The 16,954-nt window shown below is 45.1% G+C and overlaps 1 protein-coding gene across 1 annotated transcript; it reads right to left on the bottom strand.

Annotated features, from left to right (window-relative positions):
• Positions 1-3,036: 3,036 nt before the first annotated feature.
• On the bottom strand, positions 3,037-14,851 carry ISL1 (ISL LIM homeobox 1). Its single transcript, XM_004380452.1, has 6 exons — positions 14,271-14,851; positions 13,261-13,450; positions 10,289-10,548; positions 8,133-8,419; positions 6,675-6,842; positions 3,037-4,290 (listed from the first exon to the last, which is right to left on the bottom strand). The coding sequence occupies exons 1-6, from the start codon at positions 14,296-14,298 to the stop codon at positions 4,174-4,176; spliced, it is 1,050 nt and encodes a 349-aa protein (XP_004380509.1). The 5' UTR covers positions 14,299-14,851; the 3' UTR covers positions 3,037-4,173.
• Positions 14,852-16,954: the final 2,103 nt, after the last annotated feature.

Raw genomic sequence — 16,954 nt, 5'->3', positions numbered from 1 at the left:
AAACTGGCTGGGTTCCATCTAAACTTAGTTCTTCTTTTGGTTTAAACCGAGATTTTAAACTTTTTGCTTCTTTTATAAGAAAAAACAAAAGCTAAGTAAACCCACATGGGACTTACAAGAGTTATATTTCAGTGAGATCGATCCTATAGCTGAAAAATCCAAGGTGCTAGGGAAATACAAAGTAGGTCTAGGTACCTTGAAAGCACATTGTCTTTTTGGCTGGTATTCAAAAGGCTAAAATATACCAGAAAAGAGGTCAACAGTTAAGAGTCTAACAAGTTGATCAGGGTGAATAGCATCAGAACATCACAAAGTCATCTATTTAATCCTGAACTCCAAAAAGTTATTTATGGGCAAGTGCAGACACACATTCACACAGAATTCCAAATAACCAGGAATGTTATTTCAATGGAGGAAAAAAGAGTCTTCAGATATGATTCTAACTTAGGACCCTTTTTAATCTATGAAAAACCAGGTTTGTTTGATGAAAAGGAAACGGACAGTAGACCAACACAGAAAATGTCATTGCTCTGAAACAATAGGAAAAAAAAAAATCCTGTCTGTAAGAGTGTGGATACTGATACGGATTCCCTGATTTAAGGGGAGTGTCCTAGAGGTTTTTAGTTGCATTAAATTTTAGCTTGCAGAAGCTAGAGGAAATGAGTCATAATGTCCAGGAGGAGAATTCAGAGTAATAAGGGGAGGGAGGATCAAAGATAATAGCAAACAGGAGGAATTTCACCAGAAGAGCAGAGCTCAAAACTTGGTCTCCAGAGGTGTGCAGGGAAAAGGAGAGTGTGGCAAGAAATGGTTTGCAAACAAGAAAACATTTCAGCTACACATTTTAGAGCACTTGTTGAGGAGTCTAGAAGTGGAAGACACACCTTTAATATGAATAATACAAGAACTAGAATGCTATCGACCCATCAATCCATTCTCAGCCATCAAGCAACAAATAACTTGAATCTAGCAAGTAAAACCAAATCATTCATCAACTCCTCCCCAAATTACTGTACTTAAATTCAAGCTGTGAACTTCAGAATAGACTGACATCTGTATATGTAAAACATCAACACGAACACCCACACAGACACACCTAATCTTAAAAACTAAATGTCAAGATGAAAAAGCATCACAAAGATGTATGCTTCACTTAAGTCCATCCATTGCATTCAAACCCTAAGTTTTATTTTCTCCCTCCATATCTAGGGTATAACGTTCTCAAAAGACTCTACCAGAGGCTGTGGCTGGAGAAGGGTTCAATGGGTTCCACACCTGGGCTGGACGATCAGCAACCATGTTTGCAGGCATAACGCCAGTATTCACGTTGGACCCACCATCCCTACCAATACTTATTAAGTTAGCCCTTCTAGGTACTGTGGTGACGAAAAAGAAGACTGAAAAGGCAGACCAATAGAAAGAGTGAACAGGAAGCTCGAAGAGTCAAGTCCGGTAGCAAGAGATTAGAGAAGAGGCACTGGGAAGGGAAAAGGAAAAAAAAAAGCCCTCTCCCGGAGAAGATCCGTGTGAGATAAGACATAACTCTTGTTTTTCTCAGCAGACGACTACAATCCATTATTACTGCCGGCCTAATTATTACCCCTCTGTCAAGAATTAGACACAACAATCAAGGTAATCAACGGGCATGTCTAACGCACTGTAACATTTTCAATGCAAAGTTTGTTTTTTCTCTGCCCTCACGTTAGAGCCTGTAATTAACCCGTTACGTAGAACGATGCCAAACAAAAGCCTAATGGAGGCTCGCTTCCCGATTTGTGGCAGGTTTGGAGCGGGTGAAATCGACGTGAGAGCTGCGGGGCCGCGGGCCTCGCCCCGTCTCTAGCCCACCGCCTCGGGAGACCGCCCTGCTCCCTGTCAAGGATCCGAAGGGGTACGCGCCACACGACACACGATTAGGGTACGTTAGCTTTCGTATTTATTAAGAGTTGTCAGATATTTAAAACGGCATTACACTCGCTCATAGACATGAACCCAGTTTCCAAAGAATTCTGGGGGTGGAGGAAAGGTAAGAGGGGGCAGAGTGTAGCCCTAAGTCCTAACTCTATGTCCCGAAAACCGAGGGGCACAGAGAAGCCCGATGTTGGGCAGGAATAGGGAATTTATCTCGAGCATCCCTGGGTTCTGGCTCTCGTACATGAACTATTGCTAAATACCAGTGAAAAAAAAAGGTCTGTCCAGCGACCATGTCCACCTGAGACCGCCGCCGATGGGGGCCTGCAAAGCACACAAGCCCGCCTCCCTCCCACCCCCAGCCCGCAAAAAAAAAAAAAAAAAAAAAAAGTCGGTTTCCCAACAGAGCACACACCTTGTTTCTCCGACCTACCCAGTCACCCTTACCAAGGTTTTTGGAATTGGAGTTGTGGGAGAAGGGAAAATGGGGGAGGGAATGGGGGAGGAACAAGACGGGGGCGGGAAGAAGAGACAAGAAAACACACACTGGCCCACGAATTGCTGAGAAACGCTCTCTCTAGGCCTGTGCCTCCTGCGCAAAGCAAGCAGCATTTCTCAATGGGCTGACAGCCACCACTGGTAAATAATGGTCATACCTCGCTGGCTCGGCAGAAAGCTTCTCTCTTAGCAAGAGCTTATACTTGAAATACAGGTCACTTCGACAATCCTAAACAGGGGACTTTGGTATAAAGCACTCACTCTAAGAAAATGAAAGAGTGACTTAATCAAAATCCATTCTAAGCAGGTCCCTCTTCTGTTTGGGTGGGGGAAGGGAGTAGGACAGGATAAGAAAAGAGACAGGGAAGGAAAGGCAGAAGAACAGAGGATAGCATCTCATTTTTAAAAAACCAGTTAACATCATCACAGCTTAGTGCTAACGGCTTCCAACAAGCTTGGATCCAACTAGTGAAACTCAAAATTGCAAGGTGGACCATATCTACTTGCAATGAAGTATCATACCTACTGTATGTCAGTTTACCCCGATTCACATGCAATTCTTAATTTCAGACATTTTAACAGCTTACTTGTAAACATATAAAAGAGGGACCCTGGATCATTGCATTGATTTATTTATCTAGGCCAAACGTTTATTAGTGAAATACTCCTGAAGATATAATTCTACATATGGCGCTTTGATTTCACATAGTATTTAAGAAAAAAGACAAAACACATATAATTAGACATATAATTCAAAGACCACGGTACAACCTTTATCTTTTTTTTTTTTACTTCAGCAAACAAAAAATAATGTCAAATGACATGAAAAGTGGCAAGTCTTCCGACAATAAATAATAAATTACTTTATAATTTTTGCAATGCAAGAGCAAACAAAAAAAAAAGTTTCCTTTTTTTCCTCTTTATTTCCAGAGAGAAAACAGTCATTTTAACCAATAACTATACACATCTTTGGGGGAAAAGTTCTTGGACAGACACAAGTCAAACACAATCCCGAGACGCTTGTGGCAAAATAGAGGTAACCTTGTTGCAATGCTTTATAAATTGGTTTTTAAATCTGAATTCAAAAACCTTTAAAGTCGCTTCAGACTTCTTGATAGAGGATGGATCTCAAAAAAAAAAAAAAAAAGAGGGAGAGAGTCAAAAGTAAAAAAGAAAGCAGCTACAGGACATGCTAAGAGACCCAGGATTTCAATTAACCCCTTGTTAAAGTCAACTAAAAACATCGCAAACCAATGTAGCTCCACCTTCTTGAAAAGACTCTTTCAGCCAAGGAGGCCAAGTCTCTCTTCCTGCTCATTTGCTGGAGCTCCTATTTGGCAAGGCAATGACCAATATAGAAACAGCACCATTCAGATTAGGATGGACTAGAAAAATCTCTATTTCTGCTTTTCTCTAGATGTGCAGTGAAATGAAAATGCTTTTTTTTTTGAGATCCTTGAATATAAATCCTCTACGTTTTAAAAACGTCTTTTTTTCAGTACTCCTAAGATCATTGGATAGCGTATGTTGGGTGTTGGGTTTTGTTTGCTGTTTGTTTTAATTCTAGTAAAATCCCATGATTGTCTTCACAGTGTTGCTACCATATCACCTTGTCATCAAAACGGACTTCGTGCATTTCATGGAGCATTCATTTCTGGATTCAGTTTTCAGTGACTGGGTCGTTAAATACTTTTGTTTCGGAGTTCAACATTATAATTTCCCACTTTCTCCAACAGGGAAAAAATACATATAAATGAATGTTCCTCATGCCTCAATAGGACTGGCTACCATGCTGTTAGGTGTATCTGGGAGCTGGGAGGACATCGACGCCACTTCACTGCCAGTGGAATTAGAGCCCGGTCCTCCTTCTGAAAAATTGACCTGCATGGAAGGTTGAGAAATGAGTAAAGGAGGCTGTGACTGTGTTCATGAAAGGATTATAAACTTGTCATATGTGTGTCTGTGTGTGAGACCGTTTGTATAGATAGGTATCGATCCACATATCTAACTGAATTTTAAACAAAGCCTATGAGTGAGAATAACCTGAGAAGAAATCTTCTCTCTCCCATCTTCTAAGAGATCTGTTTTACTCAAACTGAATTCCCAACATCATGCTGCATTAAATTATTTAAGATCCCACTGTAAAATGGCATCACAACTCTACCATGCATGCTTGAAATAAAATTATCCTGCCGATTACATGTTGCCCTGGGAGCAGACAAGTTCCCAGTCTCTAGGCATCAAAGCTCTCTTCCTGAGTTGGAAAATCCATAATACAGAGCTTAGATCCTCAGACCTGTGATGGGTAAGTCAGAGGAGGCTCCACAGAACAGTGATTAACTCCTCAGAGGGCTCACAGCATGGGCTTTCTTCTTTGTTGTTGGTCCTGCTGCCTCTTGGCCTTTCTCTTTCTCTCTCTTTAAATCAAGCTCTTCCTTCCGAGAAGAGACTCATATATTATAACATCATCACATTACAAATATCTGGCTCCTTCTTGTAAGCAAAAAAGCACTGCTGCTGTAAACCTACTCTGCTGTGTTCCACAACTTCTCCACTGCTCTTATCTGACACTGAAGTTTCAGAAGGTGCAAACACGTGGCAATCCTGAGCCCTCCCCTCATCTTCCTTCTATAATCCAGGTTTTACTCAAATAACTTCAGATTGACCTGACTTTAAAACAGAGTTTTATTTCCTAGTCCCAGGGTCTGCCTTCCTTTTTTAACCCTATTTAACAATTTTCCATTGTCAAGTCAAGGAACTTCTCAAATCTGCCTAGCCTCCAGACCTGTCCACTTATAAACTTAAACCTGGGGCCAAGCCCTTTTAACCACTCACCCCTGGCCAATTACCTAACTATTGTCACTGAGAAGGGAAATGCCCTCCTGGTAAATGTGAATGTGAAAAGCTAAACTCAATCTCTTCTCTAAAGCTTTACTGCCAAAAGAAGTAGCAAGTTTTTAGAACAGATCTTCATGTTTTATAGACTAGCATTCTGTAGGGCTATTTACTTTTTAAGAAAAAAAAAATTCATGTGTACAGTATATGTATACCATATTACAAAGAATGTGTATTTAATATTTTTATTTATCTTGAACTTTTAAGCCTTTGTTAGGCAAAACGTGGTTTAGTTTTCTCTTCTCTAAATGTCTTAAGGCATTGATACTAGAACAGATTTTCACAGATTAAATAAACACTATCTCTGAGTGGTAGATCTCATGCTCCTTTTGCTATACATGCCACATAGTATGTGACTGTATATGACATTTGAACTCATACACTTAGAAGTGCTCAAGCAGTCCTATATTTGAGATTAAGATATTGCCAGAAAGGGATAATAGTGACCAAAAATATCTATCATCTATTTGAATAACTGAAATCTTTCTGGATATATTGGAAAATTGCACCCAGACAGGAGCTTGCTGCCTTTCGATAATAACACTGATTATGTATTACAATCACCTTGATTTGAGTCCTTCAATATGCCATTCTCTGGAGGCCATTCTCTAGGAGAGAGTAAATTTACTAATTGCTGGCCAAAATACCAAGGTGATCTCTAAAGTCCCTTCCCACTCTAAAAGTCTAAGATGCATGATTTTGCAACACTGTCCACCTTTCCACACGTTTATCTAGTTAGGCACCTTGAAGTTAATCCCTCAAAGCAGGCCTGATTGATAGTAAATTCACTTTGTATGGTCCAATTATGCAGTCTTATAGAAAAGACTCATAACAGGTTTGTTTCCCTTGCACTTGCTTTCCTTCCAGGAGCGGATTAACTAGTAAGCGAGGTACGCACGGGCTTACTTGTGTTTACTTACTAATCTGTAGTGCACAATTTTACCTGTGTATGCACAGGCTTAGCTGTGTTTACTTACTCATCTGTAGTGCAAAATTTCACATGGGTTTCACCACATCTTTGAATAAAATACAGGACTACTTGAGCACTTATAAGTGTATGAGTTCAAATGTCATACAGTCACACACTGTGGGGCATGTATAGTAGGAGCATGAAAAACAGGTGAAATGAACTTACTAATCTGTAGTAGAGAATTTCACATGGGTTTCAGGATGTGGTGAAAAACAGGTGAAATCATACACTACAGATTAGTAACCACAAGTAATCCTGTGCGTACCTTGCTTATTGGGTAATCTGTTCCTGTGCCCTTCTCTTCACCACAACCCCAATATTTCATTTTATGGCAGTGAAACCAGAATCTCCTATTGTTGGAAATTCAGCCACTTCAGTCTGGGAGCTGACGCTTACTTACCAGTTGCTGAAAAGCCGGCTGATCTATGTCACTCTGCAAGGCGAAGTCACTCAGTACTTTCCAAGGTGGCTGGTAACTTTGCACCTCCACTGGGTTAGCCTGTAAGCCACCATCATGTCTCTCTGGACTGGCAGCCACCATGGGAGTTCCTGTCATCCCCTGGATATTCTGTGAACAGGCCCCCCCCCCAAGCCCAACATGTTAATGAGCAAACTCCCTCCCTCTATTGTGTGCACAGACTAAGCAAATAGACTTGGGTATTATCTTATCTACATAGTGGCCTTTATTGGCTCAATTAATCTGCCGCACCTATGGATATTAATTGGAGTTCACTTTTGTTTTACTGTGTTTTGTTTTTCTGCTTCTGGAGGCTGGACAATTAGGTCTGTTTGGGCTTTATTAAGCCAAATTTACTAGGACTTTCTTCTTTCTCCCATTGACAGCTCATTCCAATTCTTCCCTTCTACCTTCCCACACCAGAGCATCCCAGAAGAAGCTGAGGCAGGCTGGGCCTTCCTTTAGCCTCTAGACTGGTGGCTTCCTGGGCAGTTTCAGCTTGTTGAATATTTTCTCCAAGCAACCCCCAACCCCAACCCCACCCCCCACACTGCCAGCTGACCCTACTCCTCCCCAAATTTTGGGTCTGACTGCTGTGCTTATTATGCACTAACCAACTTAGAAAGTGTTCTGGCCCAGTCCTGGCCAGTCTGCCAAGTTTAATGACAGCTAGTTTTATGACATTTAAAAATAGGGCTGAAGCAGTAAAAAGAAAAAGAAAAAAAGAAAGAAATTCTTTCACTTCACTTAACCAGGAGGCCTGAGGGTGGATGCTGCTGTGGGCCTAGGATAATAGTGTGAGGACCCTGATGCTTCTATGAAAGTCTGGGCTTGACTTTGCAGGGAAGATGCCCTGTTCGAGCCAGAGGGTCCACCTTCAGGGACCTCCACGGCCTGGAGGTGCAGCCGCAGACCTTGCCAAGTGGAGGGGCACGTCTGGGTGCTCCCAGAGTGATCCACCCACCGAACCCCAGACCTAGACTGAAACCCAGGTGTGTCTCTTCCTTCCTCTCCTGTGCATCAGGGGCTGATGACCTGAACTTTGGCAAAGTCTGGCCAGGCCTGGATGCGGTGGGGAAAACTCGTCCTTCCAGTTCTGGGGTGCGGGCCAGGTAGAAGGGCCCGAGCTCTCCCACGAGGGCTGACGGGGGTTAGAGAAAAGGAGGCTGCGGCCGCTCCAGCCGCGCGATGAGACCTGCCCAGCCTCGGGCGGGTGACCCTCGCCTGTAGCACCTCCTATCAGGGGGATGGGTGGGCTTGGGGTGAGAGGCCGCCGGTCTGGCTCTGGCTCCAGAGCAGGATCGAAAACAGCGCGCTGGGCAAGCTGGGAGCCGGGCGCGCACCTCTCCCGCTGGGGCTACATCCTCCCGCGCCCTCTGCCCGGCCCCCAGGGCCACTCACAGTTTTGTCATTAGGTTGCTGCTGCTGGAGCTGCTTCATCATGATGCTCCGCTTCTTGTCCTTGCACCGCTTGTTTTGAAACCAGACCCGGATCACGCGGGGGCTGAGGCCCGTCATCTCCACCAGTTGCTCCTTCATCAGCGCGTCGGGCCGGGGATTCGCGGCGTAGCAGGTCCGCAAGGTGTGCAACTGCTTCTCATTCAGCACAGTCCGCACGCGGGTGGTCTTCTCCGGTTGCTTGTGGACGTGGGGACGCAGGGCCGGCTGCCTCGCGGAGATGGGCTCGGCTGCAGAGCAAGGGGCCCCGTGAACAGAGGCAGGCCACCCGCCCGCTCCCCGCCGCGCCCAGACAATGAAAGTGCTTTGCAGCCTCAACTGACAAAACAGGGGGCGGCAGAGGAGGAGAAGGGGAACGAAAGGGAGAATAAAAATCTCGCACTCTAATCTGCAGAAATCAATGCTGAGTAACCTAGGCTGGGACGCAGCTCCTGCCCCTGCTCGTGTCAACACTGCGCAGGGGCGCACGCCTGTCCCCCACTTCCAAGCAGCAGCAGCGGCAATGGCAACGGCAGCGACATTTTCGGCATTGTCTCTCCTCTCTACCGCTTTTCCTCATGCCAGACCCGGCTAGGTTACACCAAGTACCCCCGCCTCCAAACGCAGCGTTTTCTCTTGGAGGAAGGCCCCAGAGGGTACCAGAAAGAAAATGGCACAACATGCCGGTGGCAACCAGAGCCACTACACTAGCTGGGCTGTCTGTAACGGGAAGAAGGACAATTCTGCCGGAAAGCCTTGAACTTCAGTCTGAGAGGGCAGTCATGTCAAGGGGCTAATGAAATTCGGTAATTCGGCCATCTCTCCAGTCCCTGGTCTTTTTTAGTAATAAATCTATGCAGCTGTTCCTGAGGTGGGCTAATGCAGAGCAAAGGAAAACTGAAAGTCTGTTGAGCTGTTTAGACTCCAGATAAACTAGGGCTGGGAAATGTTCTGTCTGCCCCCATCCCCATCCCCCTATTTCTGCCTCTTCTGTCTTTCCCACAAGCATGGTGAAGGCTGTACATAGACTGTACAAGACAGGAGTTGCCAACTCTGGCTCTGCCCCTGTGCAAGCGGGTCACAAATCCCCTAGAACGAAGTTCTTATAGCTGCCAGTAAGCAGAGCGGGAGAAAGCGGTTTCTTCACTTCCAGTGTTTATTGAGAACTGATACCTTAAAACTGCACCCAGGGCAGATCTATTCATGCCCGAAGGCAGATTTGGGAACATTTGTCTGCCTTCTTACCCACGGTCTCAGTCCTGGCCAAGCTTGCTCCGTTTTCACTCCCTTTATTGGGAAAAGAGCCCTCGATCTGTAAGGTACAAATCCTGTACTTTTCAGGATTTCCTACCGCCAGGCCAACACCAAGAGGTCCATTTAGAGTTACAGTGACAGGCCTGAAGATGAAATTCTCACCAAATCACATAGAATAAATGGCTTAAAAAGGCAGGCTCCTTTAAAGGGCAATTACTGCAGATTAGCTTGTTGACAGTCTTAAATTACAGCTCTTTGTAGTAGCCTGCAGTTATTAAGACTATCTTTTCAAGCCCAGTTCTCTTACAAAAAGGATAAAAATAAATTTTAGAAATGTTTTGGAGTGTGGAACAGTTCTCAACAAAAAAGGATTTGGGAGGCTAAATGACTTAAGGCCACCTAAGCTTCCTGCATTGGGTTAAAGGAGGAAGTTCCAGGGGCTCAGGGCTCCACCTCTTTAATTAGGCAGCGGCTTGGAGAATACCTGCCAGGGAGATGAAGCCACTTTCAATAAGCCACTTTTTGGAGGCCAAGGTGAACTGGAAGTACTGTTTGGGCTTGTACATAACATGTGTGCACAAGTGTGCATTCATGTGTACTCATAAATAGACACACAGACGTGTAGGTGTACGGGGGAAGTCAAAGGAGACAATAAGTGCATTAAACCCTGCTGCAAAAAAGCGAAGCACAGGGCAAACAGCACACAGAATACTTCATTTAACTACTGGCCGCTGCCGCCGCCGTTGAGTCTGTCTGCCCTGTGGCTACCAGGGCTGCTGCAGCCGCCGGTGGGGAGGCAGGGGCAGTGCTGGCCTAGACGAGCGCCCGCCTCCCAGTGCCAGGCTTCCCTCGGGGCCGAGGAGTACCTGCCATTTGCAGCGGCCGCGCCGGGTGCAGGGGGCTGAGCGGGTCACCGGCGCCCAGGCTGGCCCTCTCCACCACGTCGTGGTCCGCGCGGCAGAAGAGCCCGTCCTCCCGCAGCGCGAACTCGTCCCCAGGAATGAGCTGGCGGCTGCAGGCCACGCAGCGGAAACACTCGATGTGGTACACCTTGGAGCGGGCGCGCATCACGAAGTCGTTCTTGCTGAAGCCGATGCTGCACTTGGCGCATTTGATCCCGTACAACCTGCGCGGGGGCCAGGCCGGAGTGGGGAGAGAAGCACAGGGAGAGGGGGTCACTTCAGGCGTGCACTGTTTCGGCCCAAGATCGCTGGCGACCCAGACAGGCCGCGACGTCTTGAGACACTGAACACAGCACTGGCAGACAGAAGCTGGAAATGGGGGGCGGGAGGGGAGGTAATGGACATGATCGGGTTTCTCTCTCTCTCCCTCTACCTTTTTCCCCTTCTTCCTCCTCTCCCTTTCTTTTATTACCTCTTCGTTGAGATGAACCTCTGTGTCTCAAGCGGTACCCCATAGTTCAGAACACCCTGCCCCAAACAAGGAAAATGTATCAATTGATCAGAAACCCGGGCCACCGCTCCCGCGACTGGTCCCAGGGTTGCCCTTGCAGCTCTTAGCAAGAGGCCAGGGGTCTCCGCAGCTACTGGCCCCACACTTTTCCCTCCCCTTCTACCAATTTCTGCTCCTAGAAATGTCTCTGAAGCTGCAGCAAGTCCTTCTTCCAAGGAAAAGAAGAATTTGGGGAATAGGACTGTCACCCCATCCGGTTTGCCATCACACAAATTCGCAAGCAGAATAACAGAAAATGAAACCTCTGAGGGTTTCCAGATCCCCTTCTGCAAAACTAGCACATTCTCGTTTTTCCCCAGCTAGAGTTTTCCTCAGGCAACAACGTTAACGGAAAGTTTCCTCTCCATTTTTCCTTTTATTTATGTTTGTTGTTAAAAATCTGCCTCGGCTTCTTTAATCTTTTTCAAGTTGCTGGAGCATCTACCTCTATTTCAGTTTGTTTGAGAGCCATGACCAGCCTGAAAAATGCAAAGATCTCTTTCTTAAGGTTCTACCTCACTGCTGACCTTTCCTTACCAAGGGACAACCCTTAGAGGTTCCATCTAGTCTGCACTGCCCTGGCCCCTCTCTGTCTATCCCTAGTAACAGAAAAGGGAAACACTGCTGCAAACAGACAGAATGGAAGACAGAATGAGATGGGAGGAAGACCCCTCCACCCCAGAAGTGAAAGGCATTGGGAAACTAAACAGGTCTCTGTGTTCTGCTCTTACAACTACAGTATTTCAAACAACAAAACAGTCTGAAAGAGAGTGGAGAGAAGGTAAAAGGGATTGTGTCCTAAAACGAGTGCATCTAGAATTAGACACATGCAGCTCTGTGTGCAATTGAGCAAAGCGCTCTGCAGGAGTAAAGATACTAGTGGAGGTGTGAAGTGAGCTCTCCCCCTCCAGAATCTTGAGTTCACACACCAATCAAGTAAACAATGATACTGGCTCGTTTGTCAGAGGTTAGAAGGTAGATTCAAAAGTTTTTTCTCCCTCCGCCTACTCAATGTGAGATCTTCCATTTCATAGGATGAAGACTTTACTTTGCCTGTGACCAAACAATTTAGAAAATCCCTCCCCTCTTCCTCAGGCACCCCAACTCCCCTACTTCCTCCCACTCTTCCTACATCCCCCCACCGAGAATTAAAAAACTCCCCCCCCCCATTGCTCAATTTTGTCTATAAAGGTTATACTCTCCACTTCATGATTTTAAAATAAGAAGTAAAAAGGCTGGATATTAAGGGGGCATGAGAAAATGATGACCGCATATTTAAATCTTGACTAAAAAACAGGTTTCCATATACATACATCGTACGATTTACAGATGCCAATTACTCGTTCATAGTCACTGGAGATTTTTTTAAAAAATAGTATTTTGTTATCATTCATGATAAATAATAGCAAAGGAATAGCAAACATGATATCTCTTCTCTGTGTTATTAAAACTAATAATTTTTTAGAAGAAATTCCACTGGCTTCCTAAGACAGAGAAAGAAGTTTCTGACGTATATACACAGGTCAGAGAAAACTTGAGATTAGCAAAGCCTGGAGTTTAGATGCAAAGTAAAAAAAAAAAAAAAAAACTCAGAAAGTTCCTATGTGGTTTTTAGTCTTGTCAGTTTGGGCAATTCACTCATTTTATCAGTTACCAGATTTTAATGTGAGAAAGGAAGCTGTTCAATTATCTAAATATACCAATTGTTCGTAGACAGATGATGGGCAATTTGATCTGCTCCGTCTAATTCATCAGCTCAGATAAGATAAGAAAGAAAAGACAGTCAGATGTCACCAAAGGGTTAATATTTAAAAAGATTAAATTTCTGGTCTTTTTGCAGGGAATATTTGGATTCTTTTTTTTTTAATTTCCCAGGAAGGAATTCTTACCAGAAAAGTAAGAGACAATACCTCTACTAGCTATTTCGAAGTGCTAAGGTCAAACTTTTACTTCATCTAAACCACTGATACTTCTAAAGAATTCGTAAGTTACCAATAAAATGAAAAAATAAAAACACTGAAGTATACAATAAAAATCGACCTTTCTTAAAAGTTCAGAAACCTGAAATTATCCGTTAAAAAAAAAAAAAAACTGCCAAGAGGGAGTACAGGAAGGAGAAAATAATTTGAAGATCACATATTCTAAGAAAAATTTAGCAAGCTTTACTGCCACACAATTTATGAAAACCACTGTAGGGTTTTTTTTTTCTTTCTAAAAAGTAAAATGAAGAGCTCAGTTTAATTTATGGAACATGCAGGGTAACTTCTGCACGTTGGACCCCACTAAGGCAAACTTTGCAAAAAGACAAAGCCACATTAAACAATAAATAGGATGGGAAATACAGGGATTATCTCACAAAATTAAGGAAGCAGTATAAATGGCGTACCTGATATAATCTCTTTTACAGTAGGTTTTCCCATCCCTAACAAAGCACGTACAGCTCTCGTCCAAATACTGATTACACTCCGCACATTTCAAACATGCCGCATGCCATTCCAAATCCGGAGAAACCCTCAGAATATACTGATCGTGAATTTGATTGCCGCAACCAACACATAGGGAAATCAGACGTTTTTCTGAAATGAAAATAAATACATGATTGACTAACCGTTTACTTCCTACGGAGATAAACACACTTTTAGTGTCGTTCTCTTCTAGGGTGTACTCTGTGAAGATTCCCCCCCCCCTTTTTTTAAAAGAGTATTTATTGCACTTTGGGATGGTAATTGAAGTGTGCCATCAAAACCTCGACTCATTTTAAAAAGGAGGTGGAATATATGTAAAATGCCGATTTGAATAGTCTACATTTGTAAGCCTAGCACGCAATCAAACCCGCTCATTTTATACTTCTCCCCCCCCCCCCATTTGCCATAATCATTGGGAAAGATTATGGATAAGTCAATTCAAAGAAAAGGTTTTGACTACAAGCGTTAAGTGAACGCAGGGATGTCTGTATTTTCCATGAAGCACGCTCTTCAATAGCACATAGGACTGGATATTGTTACCAAGAGCAGACATCAATACAGTTGTCACTCGTTCTCTTTTGCAAGTCTAATACTAACTTGCATCTCCCGGTATTGTATGTGCAGGCAGACTTTTGCAACATAATAACCTTCTCCGAGAACTCAGAATTCCCTAGGAAGTAACCACCGCTTAGCACGAGAAGGCTAGGGTTTTGGAGGGCACACAGGCGAATTCAAACACAAGGTACGATCAGTTTACCGAAGATCAGAACCGACAGCAAGCATGCAGGCGTGGCGGCAACAAGAAAAAGCCACCTTTTCTCCCTCTCCAGGCAACAACTGCAACTCCGAAGAGCTCTTGGCACCCGTGCCTGAGAGAGACCCCCGCACAAGAACAGCACACCGAGCCCCACAAGGTAAAATAGCCTCTTACTTTTTGGTGGATCTCCCATGTCTCCCATATCTGTAAGAGGGAGTAATGTCCACAGTGAAATGGTGGTTGTACTGTTGGTGAACAGCCCACAGAAAGGAGACTGGAGCTGTGGCTAAGTGGGAAATAGTGGCCCCGGGGGTTGCCAAGGCTGAGAGAGCCGCTGCCCGGCTGCGCCGCGCCCTCGCGGATCAGGGAGTCCAATTTAAGCCGGCGGAGTTGGCGGAGCAGAGGCGCTGCGGCATCGGCGGACTCGGCGCGGCTCGGGCACCTCTCTTCCTTATCTCTTACTCAAACTTCTCTGCTCCAACTCAGCTCCATCGCCATTGGTCTGACGCAGAGCGCGGGGACGTCAGGCGAGCGCTTCGCCCATTGGCTGCGGGGCGCGCGGCGCAGCTGTTCTGATTATCATATTTCAGCCTCGCCGTCGCCGTGCGCCACTGACCGGTTTGCGAGCCCAAGGGAGAGGATTAGGGCTCCTGAGGCAACTTGGTCGGGGCTCAGGCCGCTCTTCCCCAATGCTCGGGCTGCTGGGCTGCTCGGGTTTTTGGCCTTCCTCACCTTTTTTTTCCCTTTCGTCCTTCTTCTCCCCCCTCGCCCCCCGTGCCTTCCCGGCCGCACTGCCTGCGCCCTCGCCTCATCTCCCGCTGCTCCTCCGCCTTGCGCTCCTGGGTTCCCCGCAGTCCGGCTAGCCGCTGTGCGCGCGGGGCTCACTTTTCTGCCGCCGGTGGCGAGTGCCTGGTGGGTAGGTCTTCCTGTTGACGAGTTCCCTCCCGGGATCTAGGCAAAGGGGGGACGTGTACCAGGCCGTTCGGCTCGATTTGGTCCCGCAGTTTGACGCACAGCCCGGGGCCCGGCCCTGCTTGGCTGCCGGGGAGGGTGAGTTCCCGAACTGGCTGCGCGCGGTGCGCAGGGAGCTGCTTAGGGAAGAAGAATCGAGAATGGGGATGATTAAACCCAAAGGAATTGTTTGCTGTCTGCTACCCCAGTACCCCGACCGCATCCCCGACCTCAGATCCCCAAAAACGTGGGGTGGGAGAAAAGGGACGCTTCTTGCTTTAGCGGAGAATCAGGTTGGAAACACAGGTAAATTAACTCCGCGGACTGCCTCTCTCTGCTTCTGACCTGCCCGGTCTGCTTTTCAGTTTAGAATCAGGAAGCGCACTAACCTGAAGCCAAAGAGCAAAATGATCTTGCAATAGTCTAAAGTTTGTGAAGCGATTATATCCTGTACAATTCCTCTCTCTGCTGGTCTCCTGCTCTTTGTTTTTAAGCAATTAGTTGGTGGTGTTCTGATATTTATAAAGACAAGTCTCCATGTCTCTCGTTATAGATTTTTCAAAGTGCTTTAGCCTAAGGAGGTGAGTAGGTAAGGAGTCTACAACAGAAGAACAATGAAATACGTATTTCATTTAACGGGGTGTGGATATCCGATCATTTTCTCCCGGAAACTACCTGGAGAGAGAAGATTGTTCGCTGCAACTCGCTGGTAATCTTTTTCAATAATTTTCTTCCATGTTCCCATCATCTGTTAAACAGTCTTCCAAAGGCAAAGTCGCAGGAAGGCCACGAAGTACACCCACACCTCCCCCAAAGTTTCTAAATAGCTATCCCTTATCTAACGTGACTGCCGGTTTTATCTAAAAAGGCTCACAAACCCAAGCCACAGAAGGCTTAACTTCGGTATCTTCTTGCCGCGAGAAAGCCTTGTGAGTTAGGAAACTCCTTTCTTTGTATCTTTTTGCCAGATTTAACCCTTGATAAGAGCCGTGAGCCCTCCGCCGGCCTCAGTGGCTTGCTTTGAACCATATGCCTCTCTAGAGAGCAAAAAGAAGCTATGATGCGTGAGTTTCCTTACTATCTACCAGGGGCTTCCCAGGAACTCGTTTTTTCCCTCATGGGAGATTTCTAACTGAATCTCATCCCTTCCATTTTGATTGTTATTTCAGAGTGCTGATGTGAAATCAAAAGCTGTATAGGTTCATTTATCATTTGCTTTTAAGTTTTGTTTTGTCGAAGTTTTTAGTCTTCAGTATTACAGGCATGGAACCTTTTGTCAAGCTGCTTTTGCAATGCTAATACTGATAATCACAGTACGAAGAAGTCTTCCCACTAAATGGGCTTGTTTCCTGTATAGATAACTAAGTTGATCATAGTAAGAGATACCACTTTTAAGAAAGAAGGTAAATGTAGGATTTTAACCAGTCATATCCCATCACACCACCTTTATAACGTGGAGTTAAACGCCAGAAACTACAAGAAGCCTGGTGAATTATACTTGAGATTCACGAAGTGCCTTTATTATCCGTCTTCCTCCAATCCAGAAACAGTGTGGCGTTTTTCCCCCCCAGTCCAATAAACTGTTTCAAAGAATTATTGTCAATGTTAGCAATTCCAAATGGACAAGCTGGCATGTGGTTTGGGGGAAAACCTTTAGTAATGGGCAGTTTTACCATAATTGTAAAGAAAACATGTTTTCCTGTTTCCAACCCCTACCATTATTATAAAATATTTTTCAAAAAAGTCCCTAAGCTGAAAGAGGCAAAGTTTTGGTGCAGAAGATATCTCCCCTCCCCTCAAAGGGAGAAATTTGAGAGAATCTTATAATTACGCTCTTCCATGATGGATGCTCTGGAGTTTTATGTGGCTATTACTAATATTTTTTACATTAAACTCAAAGTTAGGAT

Source organism: Trichechus manatus, unplaced genomic scaffold (genome assembly GCF_000243295.1).
Source record: "Trichechus manatus latirostris isolate Lorelei unplaced genomic scaffold, TriManLat1.0 scaffold00074, whole genome shotgun sequence".
NCBI lineage: Eukaryota > Metazoa > Chordata > Mammalia > Sirenia > Trichechidae > Trichechus > Trichechus manatus.
This window is presented reverse-complemented; position numbering and strand designations above follow the sequence as displayed.